We start from the raw sequence: 18991 nt of genomic DNA, 5'->3' as shown, positions 1-18991 counted from the left end.
GGCCCTGGGGATGAAGCTGTTCCTGAGTCTGGAGGTGCGGGCGTAGAAGGCCTTGTATCGTCTGCCCGATGGTGGAGGTCCCCAACAGACTGTTGCAGGGGTGTGAAGAGTCTTTGTGGATGCTGGTGGCTTTTCTGAGGCATCGTGTGTTGTCGATGCCCTCCAAGGCTGGTAGCTGTGTTCCGATGGTCCTCTGAGCTCTATGGACTACCCGCTGTAGAGCTTTCCTCTCTGCCTCCGTGCAGCTGAGGTACCACACAGGGATGCCATGCGTTAGGATGCTCGGTTATGGTGCAGCGGTAGAAGGTCGTCAGCAGCTGTTGGGGGAGACCAGACTTCTTCAGTGTTCTCAGGTAGAACAGTCGTTACTGTGCCTTCTTGACCAGCGCAGCGGTGTTATTGGACCATGTTAGGTCCTCCGAATACCAAGCCTTTACCTCTAGTTTAGATTCGTACAGTCACAGAGTGATACAGTGTGGAAACAGGCCCTTCGGCCCAACTCGCCCACACCGGCCAACATGTCCCATCTACACTAGTCCCACCTGCCCGCGTTTGGCCCATATCCCTCCAAACCTGTCCTATCCATGTACCCTAATCAGAGGAAAGACGTTCTTGCCATAGAGGGAGTACAGAGAAGGTTCACCAGATTGATCCCTGGGATGGCAGGACTTTCATATGAAGAAAGACTGGATAGACTCGGCTTGTACTCGCTGGAATTTAGAAGACTGAGGGGGGATCTTATAGAAACATATAAAATTCTTAAGGGGTTGGAGAGGCTAGATGCGGGAAGATTGTTCCCGATGTTGGGGGAGTCCAGAACCAGGGATCACACAGTTTAAGGATAAGGGGGAGGTCTTTTAGGACCGTTTTTTTTCACACAGAGAGTGGTGAATCTGTGGAATTCTCTGCCACAGAAGGTAGTTGAGGCCAGTTCATTGGCTATATTTAAGAGGGAGTTAGATGTGGCCCTTGTGGCTAAAGGGATCAGGGGGTACGGAGAGAAGGCAGGTACGGGATACTGAGTTGGATGATCAGCCATGATCATATTGAATGGCGGTGCGTACAGGCTCGAAGGGCCGAATGGCCTACTCCTGCACCTATTTTCTATGTTTCTATGTTTCTATGTTGGTGTACGCCAAACATAGACACAAAATGCTGGAGTAATTAGTGTATAAATTCATGAGTGGAATAGATCGGGTGGATGCACAGAGTCTCTTGCCCGGAGTAGGAGAATCAAGAACTAGAGGGCATAGGTTTAAGATGAGGGGGTAAAGATTTAATAGGAACCAGAGGGGCGACTTTATCCACACAAAAAAAGTGATGAGTGTATGAAACAAGATAGAAAATTGTTGCAGGAGGAGGCCATTCGGCCCTTTGAGCCTGTACGCACCGCCATTCAATGTGATCATGGCTGATCATTCTCAATCAGTACCCCGTTCCTGCCTTCTCCCCATACCCCCTGACTCCATTATCCTTAAGAGCTCTATCTAGCTCTCTCTTGAATGTATTCGGAGAATTGGCCTCCACTGCCTTCTGAGGCAGAGAATTCCACAGATTCACAACTCTCTGACTGAAAAAGTTTTTCCTCATCTTTGTTCTAAATGGCCGACCCCTTATTCTTAAACTGTGTGTGGCCCCTGGTTCTGGACTCCCCCAACATTGGGAACATGTTTCCTGCCTCTAATGTGTCCAACCCCTTAATAATCTTATAGGTTTCGATAAGATCCCCTCTCATCCTTCTAAACTCCAGTGTATACAAGCCTAGTCGCTCCAGTCTTTCAACATATGACAGTCCCGCCATTCCGGGAATTAACCGAGTAAACCTACGCTGCATGCCCTCAATAGCAAGAATATCCTTCCTCAAATTTGGAGACCAAAACTGCACACAGTACTCCGGGTGCGGTCTCACCAGGGCCCTGTACAACTGCAGAAGGACCTCTTTGCTCCTATACTCAACTCCTCTTTGTGCTTTGATTGACCGGGGTTCACTGAGTCGGTATAAAGTGGCTGAATGTTCCAAATGTCCGAGAGCTAAATCTTGAAAACATCCAGTGAATTGGCCTCCACTGCCTTCTGTGGCAGAGAATTCCACAGATTCACAACTCTCTGGGTGAAAAAGGTTTTTCCTCATCTCATTCCTAAATGGCCTACCCCTTATTCTTAAACTGTGACCCCTGGTTCTGGACTCCCCCAACATTGGGAACATTTATCTTGTATCTAGCCTGTCCAATCCTTTAAGAATTTTAAATGTTTCTATAAAATCCCCTCTCATTTAGTCAGGTATATGGATTGGACACATTTAGAGGGTTATGGGCCAAACACAGGCAGGTGGGACTAGTATAGATGGGGCATGTTGGTCAGTGTGGGCAGGTGGGACTAGTGTAGATGGGGCATGTTGGTCGGTGTGGGCAGGTGGGACTAGTGTAGATGGGGCATGTTGGTCGGTGTGGGCAGGTGGGACTAGTGTAGATGGGGCATGTTGGTCAGTGTGGGCAAGTGGGACTAGTGTAGATGGGGCATGTTGGTCAGTGTGGGCAGGTGGGACTAGTGTAGATGGGGCATGTTGGTCGGTGTGGGCAGGTGGGACTGGTGTAGATGGGGCATGTTGGTCGGTGTGGGCAGGTGGGACTAGTGTAGATGGGGCATGTTGGTCGGTGTGGGCAGGTGGGACTAGTGTAGATGGGGCATGTTGGTCGGTGTGGGCAGGTGGGACTAGTGTAGATGGGGCATGTTGGTCGGTGTGGGCAGGTGGGACTAGTGTAGATGGGGCATGTTGGTCGGTGTGGGCAGGTGGGACTAGTGTAGATGGGGCATGTTGGTCAGTGTGGGCAGGTGGGACTGGTGTAGATGGGGCATGTTGGTCGGTGTGGGCAGGTGGGACTAGTGTAGTTGGGGCATGTTGGTCCGTGTGGGCAAGTGGGACTAGTGTAGATGGGGCATGTTGGTCGGTGTGGGCAGGTGGGACAAGTGTAGATGGGGCATGTTGATCGGTGTGGGCAGGTGGGACTAGTGTAGCTGGGGCATGTTGATCGGTGTGGGCAGGTGGGACTAGTGTAGATGGGGCATGTTGGTCGGTGTGGGCAGATGGGACTGGTGTAGCTGGGGCATGTTGATAGGTGAGGGCAGGTGGGACTAGTGTAGATGGGGCATGTTGGTCAGTGTGGGCAGGTGGGATTAGTGTAGATGGGGCATTTTAGTCAGTGTGGGCAGGTGGGACTGGTGTAGATGGGGCATGTTGGTCGGTGTGGGCGGGTGGGACTAGTGTAGATGGGGCATGTTGATCGGTGTGGGCAGGTGGGACTAGTGTAGATGGGACATGTTGGTCAGTGTGGGCAAGTGGGACTAGTGTAGATGGGGCATGTTGGTCAGTGTGGGCAGGTGGGACTAGTGTAGATGGGGCATGTTGGTCAGTATGGGCAGGTGGGACTGGTGTAGATGGGGCATGTTGGTCGGTGTGGGCAGGTGGGACTAGTGTAGATGGGGCATGTTGGTCAGTGTGGGCAGGTGGGACTAGTGTAGATGGGGCATGTTGGTCAGTGTGGGCAGGTGGGACTAGTGTAGATGGGGCATGTTGGTCAGTGTGGGCAGGTGGGACTAGTGTAGATGGGGCATGTTGGTCGGTGTGGGCAGGTGGGACTAGTGTAGATGGGGCATGTTGGTCGGTGTGGGCAGGTGGGACAAGTGTAGATGGGGCATGTTGGTCAGTGTGGGCAGGTGGGACTAGTGTAGATGGGGCATGTTGGTCGGTGTGGGCAGGTGGGACTAGTGTAGATGGAGCATGTTGGCCGGTGTGGGCAGGTGGGACTGGTGTAGATGGGGCATGTTGGTCGGTGTGGGCAGGTGGGACTGGTATAGATGGGGCATGTTGGTCGGTGTGGGCAGGTGGGACTAGTGTAGATGGGGCATGTTGATCGGTGTGGGCAGGTGGGACTAGTGTAGATGGGGCATGTTGATCGGTGTGGGCAGGTGGGACTGGTGTAGATAATAATAATAATAATAAGCATTTATTTTATATAGCGCCTTATCGGGAGCTCAAAGCGCTTTACAAGAACAATCATAACATAAGAACAAACAGACAAACTATCCTAACGGAGAAGCGGCGAATAAACAACGCCAGCGTCCTCTCACGTCAGGGTCCGGCAGTAGACAACAAAAAGCACAGGACACACAGATACAATTTTTACACAAACAGCCATCACAGTGATTGCTCCAGGCACACCCTCACTGTGATGGAAGGCAAAGAAAAGTCTTATCTCCTCCTCATTCTTCTCCCGTGGTGCCAGGAGGTGATCGAGGCTCCCAACTTTTTGAAGCCCCCACCGGGCGATGGGAAGTCCCAGGGCCGAGCGGAGCCGGGCAGGCCGATGAAGGTCCTGAGCCCCCACTGGGCGATGGGAAGTCCCAGGGCTGAGCCGAGCAGGCCGATGAAAGTCCTGAGCCCCCACTCGGCGATGGAAAGTCCCAGGGCCGAGCCGAGCCGAGCAGGCCGATGAAGGTCCTGAGCCCCCACCGGGCGATGGAAACTGCCGCGGCCGAGCCACGCAGGGTGATGGGGTCAATCAAACCTCGAAGCTGCTACGGCTGGAGCTCCCAAAAACCGTTCGCCACCCAGGGACCTGCGAACTCCCGATGTTGTGGTCTGCAGGGCCCACGGCCGAAACCTTCGAGATGGTAAGTCCAGGCCCTGCGACCGGAGTCTTCAAGGTCGATCACAGCTGGAGGCCGCCGACTCCACGGTGTTAGGCCGTAGCGCGAACGGAGACACGACACGGTAAAGGTCGCATCTCCGTTGAGGAGGAGATTAGAAAAAAGGAGTGGGGAAGGGGGTGGGGTAAAGCAGCACCAGCACCAATAGCAGCAGCGCTCCAGCCACCAGGCAGCCCCCACCTGCGGGACATGGGTGGATAAGGGGAGGATGCGAGAGTGGGGAAGGGGGTGGGAGTAAAGCAGTTTCGATACGAGGAGCGCTACATTCACCAGGCAGCCACAAACCTGCCGGACATGGGTGGATAAGGGGAGGATGGGAGAGTGGGGAAGGGGGTGGGGTAAAGCAGCACCGATACCAGCAGTGCTACAGTCACTAGGCAGCCACAAACCTGCGGGACATGGGTGGCGGGTCTGTTTGAGACAAGGACGGAATAAATGCTCATCAATTTCCAGAACGACAACTGCAGCAGGAACGATCTGCAACGCCGTCAGCGTCACAGCCTCACACCACAACACCGACCCCCAAACTACAACTATTACACAACCTCCCCTTCCCTAACTGCACAATGAATGTGTTTCCCGGTGGGCAGAACGAACAGACATAAAGCAGCGGCAGCAGCAGCAGCAGCATCAGCGGCATCGGCGGCAGCAGCTTCATCGCCAGCAGCGGCATCGCCAGCAGCGGCATCGCCAGCAGCGGCATCGCCAGCAGCGGCATCGCCAGCAGCGGCATCGCCAGCAGCGGCATCACCAGCAGCGGCAGCGGCAGCAGCAGCGGCATCGCCAGCAGCGGCATCGCCAGCAGCAGCGGCATTGGCGGCAGCGGCAGCGGCAGCATCAACGCAACATTCACTTCACGCTTTTACTCCAACAAGGTAATTATAGGAAAACTCTTTAATTACAAAGTATAAATAACAACGTCGGCCCCTCGCCCACCCACCCACCCACCCGCTCGCTGGCCCAGTCGGCGGGGACCACCTGGACAATAGACAATAGGTGCAGGAGGAGGCCATTCGGCCCTTCGAGCCTGTACGCACCGCCATTCAATGCGATCATGGCTGATCATTCTCAATCAGTACCCCGTTCCTGCCTTCTCCCCATACCCCCCTGACTACTCTATCCTTAAGAGCTCTATCCAGCTCTCTCTTGAATGCATTCAGAGAATTGGCCTCCACTGCCTTCTGAGGCAGAGAATTCCACAGATTCACAACTCTCTGACTGAAAAAGGCGGAGGAGGAAGTAAAGCAGCACCAATAGCAGCAGATGAGGAGGATGATAATCAGTACTTGGCACCAGGAGGAGTATGTGCTTAAGGAGGGACGGGGAGTAAAGCAGCACCAGCACCAATAGCAGCAGCGCTACAGTCACTAGGCAGCCCCCACCTGCGGGACATGGGTGGATAAGGGGAGGATGCGAGCGTGGGGAAGGGGGGGGGGGTAAAGCAGCACCAATAGCAGCAGCGCTACAGTCACCAGGCAGCCCCCACCTGCGGGACATGGGTGGATAAGGGGAGGATGCGAGCGTGGGGAAGGGGGTGGGGTAAAGCAGTATCAATACCAGGAGCGCTACAGTCACTAGGCAGCCACAAACCTGCGGGACATGGGTGGCGGGTCTGTTTGAGACAAGGACGGATTAAATGCTCATCAATTTCCAGAACGACAACTACAGCAGGAACGATCAACATTGCCATCAGCGTCACAGCCTCACACCACAACACCGACCCCCAAACTACAACTATTACACAACCTCCCCTTCCCTAACTGCAGAATGAATGTGTTTCCCGGTGGGCAGAACGAACAGACATAAAGCAGCGGCAGCAGCAGCAGCGGGTGGGCGAGGGGCATTCAGAGAATTGGCCTCCACTGCCTTCTGAGGCAGAGAATTCCACAGATTCACAACTCTCTCTGACTGAAAAAGGCGGAGGAGGAAGTAAAGCAGCACCAATAGCAGCAGATGAGGAGGACGATAAACAGTAGTTGGCACCAGGAGGAATATGTGCTTAAGGAGGGACGGGGAGTAAATCAGCACCAGCCCCCACCTGCGGGACATGGGTGGATAAGGGGAGGATGGGAGAGTGGGGAAGGGGGGGGGGTGGGGTAAAGCAGCACCAATACCAGCAGCGCTACAGCAACCAGGCAGCCCCCACCTGCGGGACATGGGTGGCGGGTCTGTTTGAGACAAGGACGGATTAAATGCTCATCAATTTCCAGAACGACAACTACAGCAGGAACGATCAGCATTGCCATCAGCGTCACAGCCTCACACCACAACACCGACCCCAAACTACAACTATTACACAACCTCCCCTTCCCTAACTGCAGAATGAATGTGTTTCCCGGTGGGCAGAACGAACAGACATAAAGCAGCGGCAGCAGCAGCAGCAGCATCAGCGGCATCGGCGGCAGCAGCTTCATCGCCAGCAGCGACATTGCCAGCAGCGGCATCGCCAGCAGCGGCATCGCCAGCAGCGGCATCGCCAGCAGCGGCATCGCCAGCAGCGGCATCGCCAGCAGCGGCATCGCCAGCAGCGGCATCGCCAGCAGCGGCATCGCCAGCAGCGGCATCGACAGAAGCGACTTCGCCAGAAGCGACTTCGCCAGAAGCGACTTCGCCAGAAGCGGCATCGACAGAAGCGGCATCGACAGAAGCGACTTCGCCAGAAGCGGCATCGCTAGCAGCGGCATCGCCAGAAGCGGCATCGCCAGCAGCGGCATCGCCAGCAGCGGCATCGCCAGCAGCGGCATCGACAGAAGCGGCATCGCCAGAAGCGACTTCGCCAGAAGCGACATCGACAGAAGCGGCATCGACAGAAGCGGCATCGACAGAAGCGACTTCGCCAGAAGCGGCATCGCTAGCAGCGGCATCGCCAGCAGCGGCATCGCCAGCAGCGGCATCGCCAGCAGCGGCATCGCCAGCAGCGGCATCGCCAGCAGCGGCATCGACAGAAGCGGCATCGCCAGAAGCGACTTCGCCAGAAGCGACATCGACAGAAGCGGCATCGACAGAAGCGGCATCGACAGAAGCGACTTCGCCAGAAGCGACTTCGCCAGAAGCGACTTCGCCAGAAGCGGCATCGACAGAAGCGGCATCGACAGAAGCGGCATCGACAGAAGCGACTTCGCCAGAAGCGACTTCGACAGAAGCGGCATCGACAGAAGCGGCATCGCCAGCAGCGGCATCGCCAGCAGCGGCATCGCCAGCAGCGGCATCGCCAGCAGCGGCATCGCCAGCAGCGGCATCACCAGCAGCGGCATCACCAGCAGCGGCATCGCCAGCAGCAGCATCAGCATCAGCGGCAGCAGCAGCGGCATTGGCGGCAGCGGCAGCGGCAGCATCAACGCAACATTCACTTCACGCTTTTACTCCAACAAGGTAATTATAGGAAAACTCTTTAATTACAAAGTATAAATAACAACGTCGGCCCCTCGCCCACCCACCCACCCACCCGCTCGCTGGCCCAGTCGGCGGGGACCACCTGGACAATAGACAATAGGTGCAGGAGGAGGCCATTCGGCCCTTCGAGCCTGTACGCACCGCCATTCAATGCGATCATGGCTGATCATTCTCAATCAGCACCCCGTTCCTGCCTTCTCCCCATACCCCCCTGACTACTCTATCCTTAAGAGCTCTATCCAGCTCTCTCTTGAATGCATTCAGAGAATTGGCCTCCACTGCCTTCTGAGGCAGAGAATTCCACAGATTCACAACTCTCTGACTGAAAAAGGCGGAGGAGGAAGTAAAGCAGCACCAATAGCAGCAGATGAGGAGGATGATAATCAGTACTTGGCACCAGGAGGAGTATGTGCTTAAGGAGGGACGGGGAGTAAAGCAGCACCAGCACCAATACCAGCAGTGCTACAGTCACTAGGCAGCCCCCACCTGCGGGACATGGGTGGATAAGGGGAGGATGCGAGCGTGGGGAAGGGGGTGGGGTAAAGCAGCACCAATAGCAGCAGCGCTACAGTCACCAGGCAGCCCCCACCTGCGGCACATGGGTGGATAAGGGGAGGATGCGAGCGTGGGGAAGGGGGTGGGGTAAAGCAGTATCAATACCAGGAGCGCTACAGTCACTAGGCAGCCACAAACCTGCGGGACATGGGTGGCGGGTCTGTTTGAGACAAGGACGGATTAAATGCTCATCAATTTCCAGAACGACAACTACAGCAGGAACGATCAACATTGCCATCAGCGTCACAGCCTCACACCACAACACCGACCCCAAACTACAACTATTACACAACCTCCCCTTCCCTAACTGCAGAATGAATGTGTTTCCCGGTGGGCAGAACGAACAGACATAAAGCAGCAGCAGCAGCAGCAGCGGGTGGGCGAGGGGCATTCAGAGAATTGGCCTCCACTGCCTTCTGAGGCAGAGAATTCCACAGATTCACAACTCTCTCTGACTGAAAAAGGCGGAGGAGGAAGTAAAGCAGCACCAATAGCAGCAGATGAGGAGGACGATAAACAGTAGTTGGCACCAGGAGGAGTATGTGCTTAAGGAGGGACGGGGAGTAAATCAGCACCAGCACCAATAGCAGCAGCGCTACAGTCACTAGGCAGCCCCCACCTGCGGGACATGGGTGGATAAGGGGAGGATGCGAGAGTGGGGAAGGGGGTGGGTTAAGCAGTATCAATACCAGGAGCGCTACAGCCACTAGGCAGTCCCTACCTGCGGGACATGGGTGGCGGGTCTGTTTGAGACAAGGACGGAATAAATGCTCATCAATTTCCAGAACGACAACTGCAGCAGGAACGATCAGCATCGCCATCAGCGTCACAGCCTCACACCACAACACCGACCCCCAAACTACAACTATAACACAACCTCCCCTTCCCTAACTGCAGAATGAATGTGTTTCCCGGTGGGCAGAACGAACAGACATAAAGCAGCGGCAGCAGCAGCAGCAACGGCGGCATCGGCGGCGGCGGCAGCAGCGGCATCGCCAGAAGCGGCATCGCCAGAAGCGACATCGCCAGAAGCGGCATCGCCAGAAGCGGCATCGCCAGCAGTGGCATCGCCAGAAGCGGCATCACCAGAAGCGGCATCGCTAGCAGCGGCATCGCCAGCAGCAGCATCAGCGGCAGCGGCAGCGGCAGCATCAACGCAACATTCACTTCACGCTTTTACTCCAACAAGGTAATTATAGGAAAACTCTTTAATTACAAAGTATAAATAACAGCGTCGGCCCCTCGCCCACCCGCTCGCTCGCCCAGTCGGCGGGGACCACCTGCACAATAGACAATAGGTGCAGGAGGAGGCCATTCGGCCCTTCGAGCCTGTACGCACCGCCATTCAATGCGATCATGGCTGATCATTCTCAATCAGTACCCCGTTCCTGCCTTCTCCCCATACCCCCTGACTACTCTATCCTTAAGAGCTCTATCCAGCTCTCTCTTGAATGCATTCAGAGAATTGGCCTCCACTGCCTTCTGAGGCAGAGAATTCCACAGATTCACAACTCTCTCTGACTGAAAAAGGCGGAGGAGGAAGTAAAGCAGCACCAATAGCAGCAGATGAGGAGGACGATAAACAGTAGTTGGCACCAGGAGGAGTATGTGCTTAAGGAGGGACGGGGAGTAAATCAGCACCAGCACCAATAGCAGCAGCGCTACAGTCACTAGGCAGCCCCCACCTGCGGGACATGGGTGGATAAGGGGAGGATGGGAGAGTGGGGAAGGGGGGGGGTGGTGTAAAGCAGCACCAATAGCAGCAGCGCTACAGTCACCAGGCAGCCCCCACCTGCGGGACATGGGTGGATAAGGGGAGGATGCGAGAGTGGGGAAGGGGGTGGGTTAAGCAGTATCAATACCAGGAGCGCTACAGCCACTAGGCAGTCCCTACCTGCGGGACATGGGTGGCGGGTCTGTTTGAGACAAGGACGGAATAAATGCTCATCAATTTCCAGAACGACAACTGCAGCAGGAACGATCTGCATCGCCGTCAGCGTCACAGCCTCACACCACAACACCGACCCCCAAACTACAACTATTACACAACCTCCCCTTCCCTAACTGCAGAATGAATGTGTTTCCTGGTGGGCAGAACGAACAGACATAAAGCAGCAACAGCAGCAGCAGCATCAGCGGCATCGGCGGCATCGGCGGCATCGGCGGCAGCAGTGGCATCGCCAGCAGCGGCATCGCCAGAAGCGGCATCGCCAGCAGCGGCATCGCCAGAAGCGGCATCGCCAGGAGGAGTATGTGCTTAAGGAGGGACCGGGAGTAAAGCAGAACCAGCACCAATAGCAGCAGCGCTACAGTCACTAGGCAGCCCCCACCTGCGGGACATGGGTGGATAAGGGGAGGATGGGAGAGTGGGGAAGGGGGGGGGGTGGTGTAAAGCAGCACCAATAGCAGCAGCGCTACAGTCACCAGGCAGCCCCCACCTGCGGGACATGGGTGGATAAGGGGAGGATGCGAGAGTGGGGAAGGGGGTGGGTTAAGCAGTATCAATACCAGGAGCGCTACAGCCACTAGGCAGTCCCTACCTGCGGGACATGGGTGGCGGGTCTGTTTGAGACAAGGACGGAATAAATGCTCATCAATTTCCAGAACGACAACTGCAGCAGGAACGATCAGCATCGCCGTCAGCGTCACAGCCTCACACCACAACACCGACCCCCAAACTACAACTATAACACAACCTCCCCTTCCCTAACTGCAGAATGAATGTGTTTCCCGGTGGGCAGAACGAACAGACATAAAGCAGCAGCAGCAGCAGCAGCAACAGCGGCATCGGCGGCGGCGGCAGCAGCGGCATCGCCAGAAGCGACATCGCCAGAAGCGGCATCGCTAGCAGCGGCATCGCTAGTATCGGCATCGCTAGTATCGGCATCGCCAGAAGCGGCATCGCCAGAAGCGGCATCGCTAGTATCGGCATCGCCAGAAGCGGCATCGCCAGAAGCGGCATCGCTAGTATCGGCATCGCTAGTATCGGCATCGCCAGAAGCGGCATCGCCAGAAGCGGCATCGCCAGCAGCGGCATCGCCAGAAGCGGCATCGCTAGTATCGGCATCGCCAGAAGCGGCATCGCCAGAAGCGGCATCGCTAGCAGCGGCATCGCCAGAAGCGACATCGCCAGAAGCGACATCGCCAGAAGCGGCATCGCTAGCAGCGGCATCGCTAGTATCGGCATCGCTAGTATCGGCATCGCCAGAAGCGGCATCGCCAGCAGCGGCATCGCCAGAAGCGGCATCGCCAGAAGCGGCATCGCTAGTATCGGCATCGCCAGCAGCGGCATCGCCAGAAGCGGCATCGCTAGCAGCGGCATCGCTAGCAGCGGCATCGCTAGTATCGGCATCGCTAGTATCGGCATCGCCAGCAGCGGCATCGCCAGAAGCGACATCGCCAGAAGCGGCATCGCCAGAAGCGGCATCGCCAGAAGCGGCATCGCCAGAAGCGGCATCGCTAGTATCGGCATCGCCAGCAGCGGCATCGCCAGAAGCGGCATCGCCAGCAGCGGCATCACCAGCAGCGGCATCGCCAGCAGCGGCATCACCAGCAGCGGCATCGCCAGCAGCGGCATCGCCAGCAGCGGCATCACCAGCAGCGGCATTGCCAGCAGCGGCATCACCAGCAGCGGCATCGGCGGCAGCATCGGCAGCAGCGGCATCGCCAGCAGCAGCATTGGCGGCAGGATCGGCAGCATCAGCAGAGCAGCATCAGCAGCAGCAGCGGCAGCATCAACGCAACATTCACTTCAAGCTTTTACTCCAACAAGGTAATTATAAGAAAACTCTTTAATTACAAAGTATAAATAACAACGTCGGCCCCTCGCCCACCGGCTCGCTCGCCCAGTCGGCGGGGACCACCTGGACAATAGACAATAGGTGCAGGAGGAGGCCATTCGGCCCTTCGAACCTGTACGCACCGCCATTCAATGCGATCATGGCTGATCATTCTCAATCAGTACCCCGTTCCTGGCTTCTCCCCATACCCCCTGACTCCTCTATCCTTAAGAGCTCTATCCAGCTCTCTCTTGAATGCATTCAGAGAATTGGCCTCCACTGCCTTCTGAGTGAAAAAGTTTTTCCTCATCTCCGTTCTAAATGGCCTACCCCTTATTCTTAAACTGTGTGTGGCCCCTGGTTCTGGACTCCCCCAACATTGGGAACATGTTTCCTGCCTCTAACGTGTCCAACCCCTTAATAATTTTATACGTTTCGATAAGATCCCCTCTCATCCTTTTAAATTCCAGTGTATACAAGTCTATTCGCTCCAGTCTTTCAACATATGACCGTCCCGCCATTCCGGGAATTAACCTAGTAAACCTACGCTGCACGCCCTCAATAGCAAGAATATCCTTCCTCAAATTTGGAGACCAAAACTGCACACAGTACTCCAGGTGCGGTCTCACTAGGGCCCTTTACAACTGCAGAAGGACCTCTTTTCTCCTATACTCAACTCCTCTTGTTATGAAGGGCAACATCCCATTGGCTTTCTTCACTGCCTGCTGTACCTGCATGCTTCCTTTCAGTGACTGGAGCGCCTAGGCTTGTATACACTGGAATTTAGAAGGATGTGAGGAGATCTTATCAAAACGTATAAGATTATTAAGGGGTTGGACACGTTAGAGGCAGGAAACATGTTCCCAATGTTGGGGGAGTCCAGAACAAGGGGCCACACAGTTTAAGAATAAGGGGTCGGCCATTTAGAACTGAGATGAGGAAAAGCTTTTTCAGTCAGAGAGTTGTGAATCTGTGGAATTCTCTGCCTCAGAAGGCAGTGGAGGCCAATTCTCTGAATGCATTCCAGAGAGAGCTAGATAGAGCTCTTAATGATAGCGGAGTCAGGGGTTATGGGGAGAAGGCAGGAACGGGGTACTGATTGAGAATGATCGGCCACGATCACATTGAATGGCGGTGCGTACAGGCTCGAAGGGCCAAATGGCCACCTCCTGCACCTATTGTCTATTGTCTATTCTCTCCGTATCCCTTGATTTCGTTAGCCCCAAAAGCTAAATCTATCTTTCTCTTGAATGCATTCAGAGAATTGGCCTCCACTGCCTTCTGAGGCAGAGAATTCCACAGATTCAGAACTCTCTCTGACTGAAAAAGGGGAGGAGGAGGAAGTAAATCAGCACCAATAGCAGCAGCGCTACAGTCACTAGGCAGTCCCCACCTGCGGGACATGGGTGGTAAGGGGAGGATGGGAGAGTGGGGAAGGGTTGGGGGTAAAGCAGCACCAATACCAGCAGCGCTACAGTCACTAGGCAGCCCCCACCTGCGGGACAAGGGTGGAGAAGGGGAGGATGCCAAAGTGGGGAAAGGGGTGGGAGTAAAGCAGTTTCGATACGAGGTGCGCTACATTCTTCAGGACACCACAAACTTACCGTACATGGGTGGATAAGGGGAGGATGCGAGAGTGTGGAACGGGGTGGGGTAAAGCAGCACCAATACCAGCAGCGCTACAGCCACCAGGCAGCCACAAACCTGCGGGACATGGGTGGGTGGCGGGTCTGTTTGAGACAAGGACGGAATAAATGCTCATCGATTTCAAGAACGACAACTGCAGCAGGAACGGTCTGCATCGCCGTCAGCGTCACAGCCTCACACCACAACACCGACCCCCAAACTACAACTATAACACAACCTCCCCTTCCCTAACTGCAGAATGAATGTGTTTCCCGGTGGGCAGAACGAACAGACATAAAGCAGCGGCAGCAGCAGCAGCAGCAGCATCAGCAGCGGCATCGCCAGCAGCGGCATCGCCAGCAGCGGCATCGCCACTAGCGACATCACCAGCAGCGACATCGCCAGCAGCGACATGGCCAGCAGCGACATCGCCAGCAGCGACCTCGCCAGCAGCGGCATCGCCAGCAGCGGCATCGCCAGCAGCGGGATGGCCAGAAGCGGCATCGCCAGCAGCATCAGCGGCATCGCCAGCAGCATCAGCGGCATCGCCAGCAGCATCAGCGGCATCGCCAGCAGCATCAGCGGCATCGCCAGCAGCATCAGCGGCATCGCCAGCAGCAGCGGCATCGCCAACAGCAGCAGCGGCATCGCCAGCGGCATCGCCAGCAGCAGCGGCATCGCCAACAGCACCAGCGGCATCGCCAGCAGCATCAGCGGCATTGCCAGCAGCATCAGCGGCATTGCCAGCAGCATCAGCGGCATCGACAGCAGCATCAGCGGCATCGCCAGCAGCATCAGCGGCATTGCCAGCAGCATCAGCGGCATCGACAGCAGCATCAGCGGCATCGCCAGCAGCATCAGCGGCATCGCCAGCATCGCTAGCGCAGCATCAGCGGCATCGGCAGCAGCGGCATCGCCAGCGGCATCGCCAGCGGCATCGCCAGCGGCGGCATCGGCAGCGGCGGCATCGGCAGCAGCGGCATCGGCAGCAGCATCGGCAGCATAGCCAGCGGCATCGTCAGCAGCATCGCCAGCATCAGCAGCATCGCCAGCGGCATCGCCAACGGCATCGCCAGCATCGGCAGCATCAGCAGCATCGCCAGCGGCATCGCCAACGGCATCGCCAGCAGCATCGCCAGCGGCATCGCCAACGGCATCGCCAGCATCGGCAGCATCGCCAGCGGCATCGCCAGCGGCATCGCCAGCGGCATCGCCAGCGGCATCGCCAGCGGCAGCAGCAGCAGCAACGCAACATTCACTTTACGCTTTTACTCCAACAAGGTAATTATAGGAAAACTCTTTAATTACAAAGTATAAATAACAACGTCGGCCCCTCGCCCACCCACCCACCCATCCACCCACCCACCCGCTCGCTCGCCCAGTCGGCGGGGACCACCTGGACAATAGACAATAGGTGCAGGGGGAGGCCATTCGGCCCTTCGAGCCTGTACGCACCGCCATTCAATGTGATCATGGCTGATCATTCTCAATCAGTACCCCGTTCCACATTATATTGCATCTGCCATGCATTTGCCCACTCGCCTAACCTATCCAAGTCACCCTGCAACCTCCTAGCATCCTCCTCGCAGCTAACACTGCCACCCAGCTTCGTGTCATCCGCAAACTTAGAGATGTTGCATTCAATTCCCTCGTCCAAATCATTAATATATATTGTAAATAACTGGGGTCCCAGCACTGAGCCTTGCGGTACCCCACTAGTCACTGCCTGCCATTCCGAAAAGGACCCGTTTATTCCTACACTTTGCTTCCTGTCCGCCAACCAATTCTCTATCAACCTCAACACTGAACTCCCAATACCGTGTGCTTTAAGTTTGTCCACCAATCTCCTATGTGGGACCTTGTCGAAGGCCTTCTGGAAGTCCAGATATAACACATCGACTGGTTCTCCCTTATCCACTCTACTGGTTACATCCTCGAAACATTCTATGACCTTGTTGTGTTGCAGGTCTCCACACTGCGGCTCTGTGCGGAACAACAACGTCGGCCACCGTGGGCTCGGTCACCATTGTCCCCGTGGGTGGGATGGTGAGGTTCCCAGTCCAGCCCCACAGCCACGAGAAGATCAGGGTGTCGATGTGGCGTGTTCGTCCCGACCTGCCGATCCTGGATTGGAAGTCTTACAGCCCGGAGAGTCCGTCTTGGATCGACCCGTCCTACAGGGACAGAGTCCGCTTCCGACTGGACGGTATCATCGAGCTGTGGGACGTGGGTCTCGGTGATCAGGGGACCTACGAGATAGAGACAAACTACTATGGCAGGGAGCCAAGGAACCACGATGTGGTGCACTTTGAGCTGCTCGTGATCGGTGAGTAGCGGCGTGCAGAGTTGCACAGCACCCAGACTGGCCCTTCGGCCCATGCTAACCCGGTGGGTAATTCTGGCCTTGTCCCACCCGCCTGCACACGGCACTCTCCGTGAATGAATACTTCCTTGTCATATGAGGAAATACTGGGTAGACTGGGCTTGTACTCGCTGGAATTTAGAAGACTGAGGGGGGATCTTATAGAAACATATAAAATTCTTAAGGGGTTGGAGAGGCTAGATGCGGGAAGATTGTTCCCGATGTTGGGGAAGTCCAGAACCAGGGATCACAGTTTAAGGATAAGGGGGAAGTCTTTTAGGACCGAGATGAGAAAACAATTCTTCACACAGAGAGTGGTGAATCTGTGGAATTCTCTGCCACAGAAGGTAGTTGAGGCCAGTTCATTGGCTATATTTAAGAGGGAGTTAGATGTGGCCCTTTTTGTTAAAGGGATCAGGGGGTATGGAGAGAAGGCAGGTACGGGATACTGAGTTGGATGATCAGCCATGATCATATTGAATGGCGGTGAAGGCTCGAAGGGCCGAATGGCCTACTCCTGCACCTATTTTCTATGTTTCTATATCTGACAAGGCGCAGTGATATATATATATTTTTTCTTGTTCGCACGCAAGGTATGCAAAGAATGGCCACATAAAGGGCGCCGGAAAAGTTACAGATGATTCCATTTTACGCAAACCATTATTGACACATTCCATCTGAGCTCCCCCTTAGTTCACGCCGGTGCCCCCATGGCCAACGGACCCCAGAAAACAGCACAGGAATAATGTTTGTACCGAACATGATGCCAATGCAAACTGATCCCCCCTGTCTGAACATGATCCCTCTCCCTCCATTCCAGCATTTCTCAGCAGAACCCTGGAAATAATTTACATGTCTCAGGGGACCCCCACATAAATTTATTATATATCTTTAATTTATTATATATCTTCGTAACAAGAGGAGTTGAGTATAGGAGCAAAGAGGTCCTTCTGCAGTTGTACAGGGCCCTAGTGAGACCGCACCTGGAGTACTGTGTGCAGTTTTGGTCTCCAAATTTGAGGAAGGATATTCTTGCTATTGAGGCAGTGCAGCGTAGGTTCACGAGATTGATCCCTGGGATGGCGGGACTGACATATGAGGAAAGATTGGAAAGACTAGTGTACTCAATGGGCCAATAGACAATAGACAATAGGTGCAGGAGGAAGCCATTCGGCCCTTCGAGCCAGCACCGCCATTCAATGTGATCATGGCTGATCATTCTCAATCGTTACCCCGTTCCTGCCTTCTCCCCATACCCCCTGACTCCGCTATCCTTAAGAGCTCTATCCAGCTCTCTCTTGAATGCATTCAGAGAATTGGCCTCCACTGCCTTCTGAGGCAGAGATTTCCACAGATTCTCAACTGTCTGACGGAGAAAGTTTTTCCTCATCTCCGTTCTAAATGGCCGACCCCTTATTCTTAAACTGTGTGTGGCCCCTGGTTCTGGACTCCCCCAACATTGGGAACATGTTTCCTGCCTCTAACGTGTCCGACCCCTTAATAATCTTATACGTCTCGATAAGATCCCCTCTCATCCTTCTAAATTCCAGTGTATACAAGCCTAGCCGAAGGGCTTGTTTCCGCGCTGTGTCTCTAAACGAAGCTCCATTTTCACGGCTGTGTGGGTCTGTTTCCTCCAGGGTCCAGGAGTCGTTGGGCGATCATTCCCGCCGTGATCCTTCTCGTCCTAGCCGTACTGGGAGTCTGGGCATCGTATCTCTGCAGCAACCCCCACACCTTGCCGTGTGTATCCCCGTCTCCCCTCTCTGTCCGCGCCCCTCCCCCCCTCACCGCCCCTCCCCCCTCTCACCTCGTCTCCCCACCCTCCCCCCATCTCTGTCCCGTCTCCTCTCTCCATCCCGTTCCCCCCCTCTCCGTCCCCCTTCTTTTCCTTCCCCCCTCTCTCGTCACCCCCCCCTCTCTCGGTCACCCCCCTCTCTTCCCTTTTTCCCCCCGTCTCCCTGCCCCTCCCCTCTCTCCTCTCTCCCAGCTAACATTGTGGGTCGCGCTGCCCCGGCAGTGAACGGGATGGATGGGCCGTGATGCCCGGTCACTAACATGGGACTCTCTCTCTCTCTCCCTCTCCCTCTCTCCCCCCCTCTCTCCCCCCCTCTCTCCCCCCCTCTCTCCCCCCCTCTCTCCCCCCCTCCCCCCTCTCTCTCCCCCTCTCTCCCTCCCTCCCTCCCCCCCTCTCTCCCCCCCTCTTTCCCCCTCTCCCCCCTCTCTCTCTCTCTCCCCCCCCTCTCTCCCCCCTCTCTCCCTCTCTCTCTCACAGGGATGAGGAGCGGGACGTTGTGGGACCGGAGAGTTGCAGAGTGGGGACCCCTGTACACGGGGGGTGACAGAGTCTCTGGGTGACGGGGGACGTGTTTGCTGCTGCTGTCCCGTCTCTGTGGCAGATGTGACCAGATGTGTCCATGGTCCCAGATCCCGCAGTTTACGACAAGGCCCTTGTGGAACATGGAACAGTTCCCACTTTGTCCATGCTGTCGGGGTCTGGGGAGAAGGCAGGAACGGGATACTGAGTGAGAATGATCAGACATGATCACATTGAATGGCGGTGTGTACA

General features: G+C 55.7%; 4 protein-coding genes across 4 annotated transcripts in view; all 4 read left to right on the top strand.

Annotated features, from left to right (window-relative positions):
• Positions 1–18991, top strand: part of LOC144603008 (zinc-binding protein A33-like) — an 852507-nt gene that overhangs the window by 714354 nt on the left and 119162 nt on the right.
• LOC144602489 (uncharacterized) lies at positions 7034–9030 on the top strand. Its single transcript, XM_078415620.1, has 4 exons — positions 7034–7162; positions 7251–7372; positions 7431–8079; positions 8858–9030. Exons 1-4 carry the CDS (start codon positions 7034–7036, stop codon positions 8960–8962), a joined length of 1005 nt encoding a protein of 334 aa, XP_078271746.1. The 3' UTR covers positions 8963–9030.
• On the top strand, positions 9430–10967 carry LOC144603013 (uncharacterized). The gene is made up of 2 exons (XM_078416137.1): positions 9430–9844; positions 10614–10967. The coding sequence occupies exons 1-2, from the start codon at positions 9558–9560 to the stop codon at positions 10717–10719; spliced, it is 393 nt and encodes a 130-aa protein (XP_078272263.1). The 5' UTR covers positions 9430–9557; the 3' UTR covers positions 10720–10967.
• LOC144602488 (uncharacterized) lies at positions 14473–18827 on the top strand. Its single transcript, XM_078415619.1, has 5 exons — positions 14473–14560; positions 14730–15341; positions 16027–16386; positions 18063–18169; positions 18822–18827. The coding sequence occupies exons 1-5, from the start codon at positions 14473–14475 to the stop codon at positions 18825–18827; spliced, it is 1173 nt and encodes a 390-aa protein (XP_078271745.1).

This window comes from Rhinoraja longicauda, chromosome 19, assembly GCF_053455715.1.
Source record: "Rhinoraja longicauda isolate Sanriku21f chromosome 19, sRhiLon1.1, whole genome shotgun sequence".
Taxonomy (NCBI): Eukaryota; Metazoa; Chordata; class Chondrichthyes; order Rajiformes; family Arhynchobatidae; genus Rhinoraja; species Rhinoraja longicauda.
The sequence above is the reverse complement of the archived record's forward strand: the minus strand, read 5'-3'. Positions and strand labels throughout refer to the sequence as shown.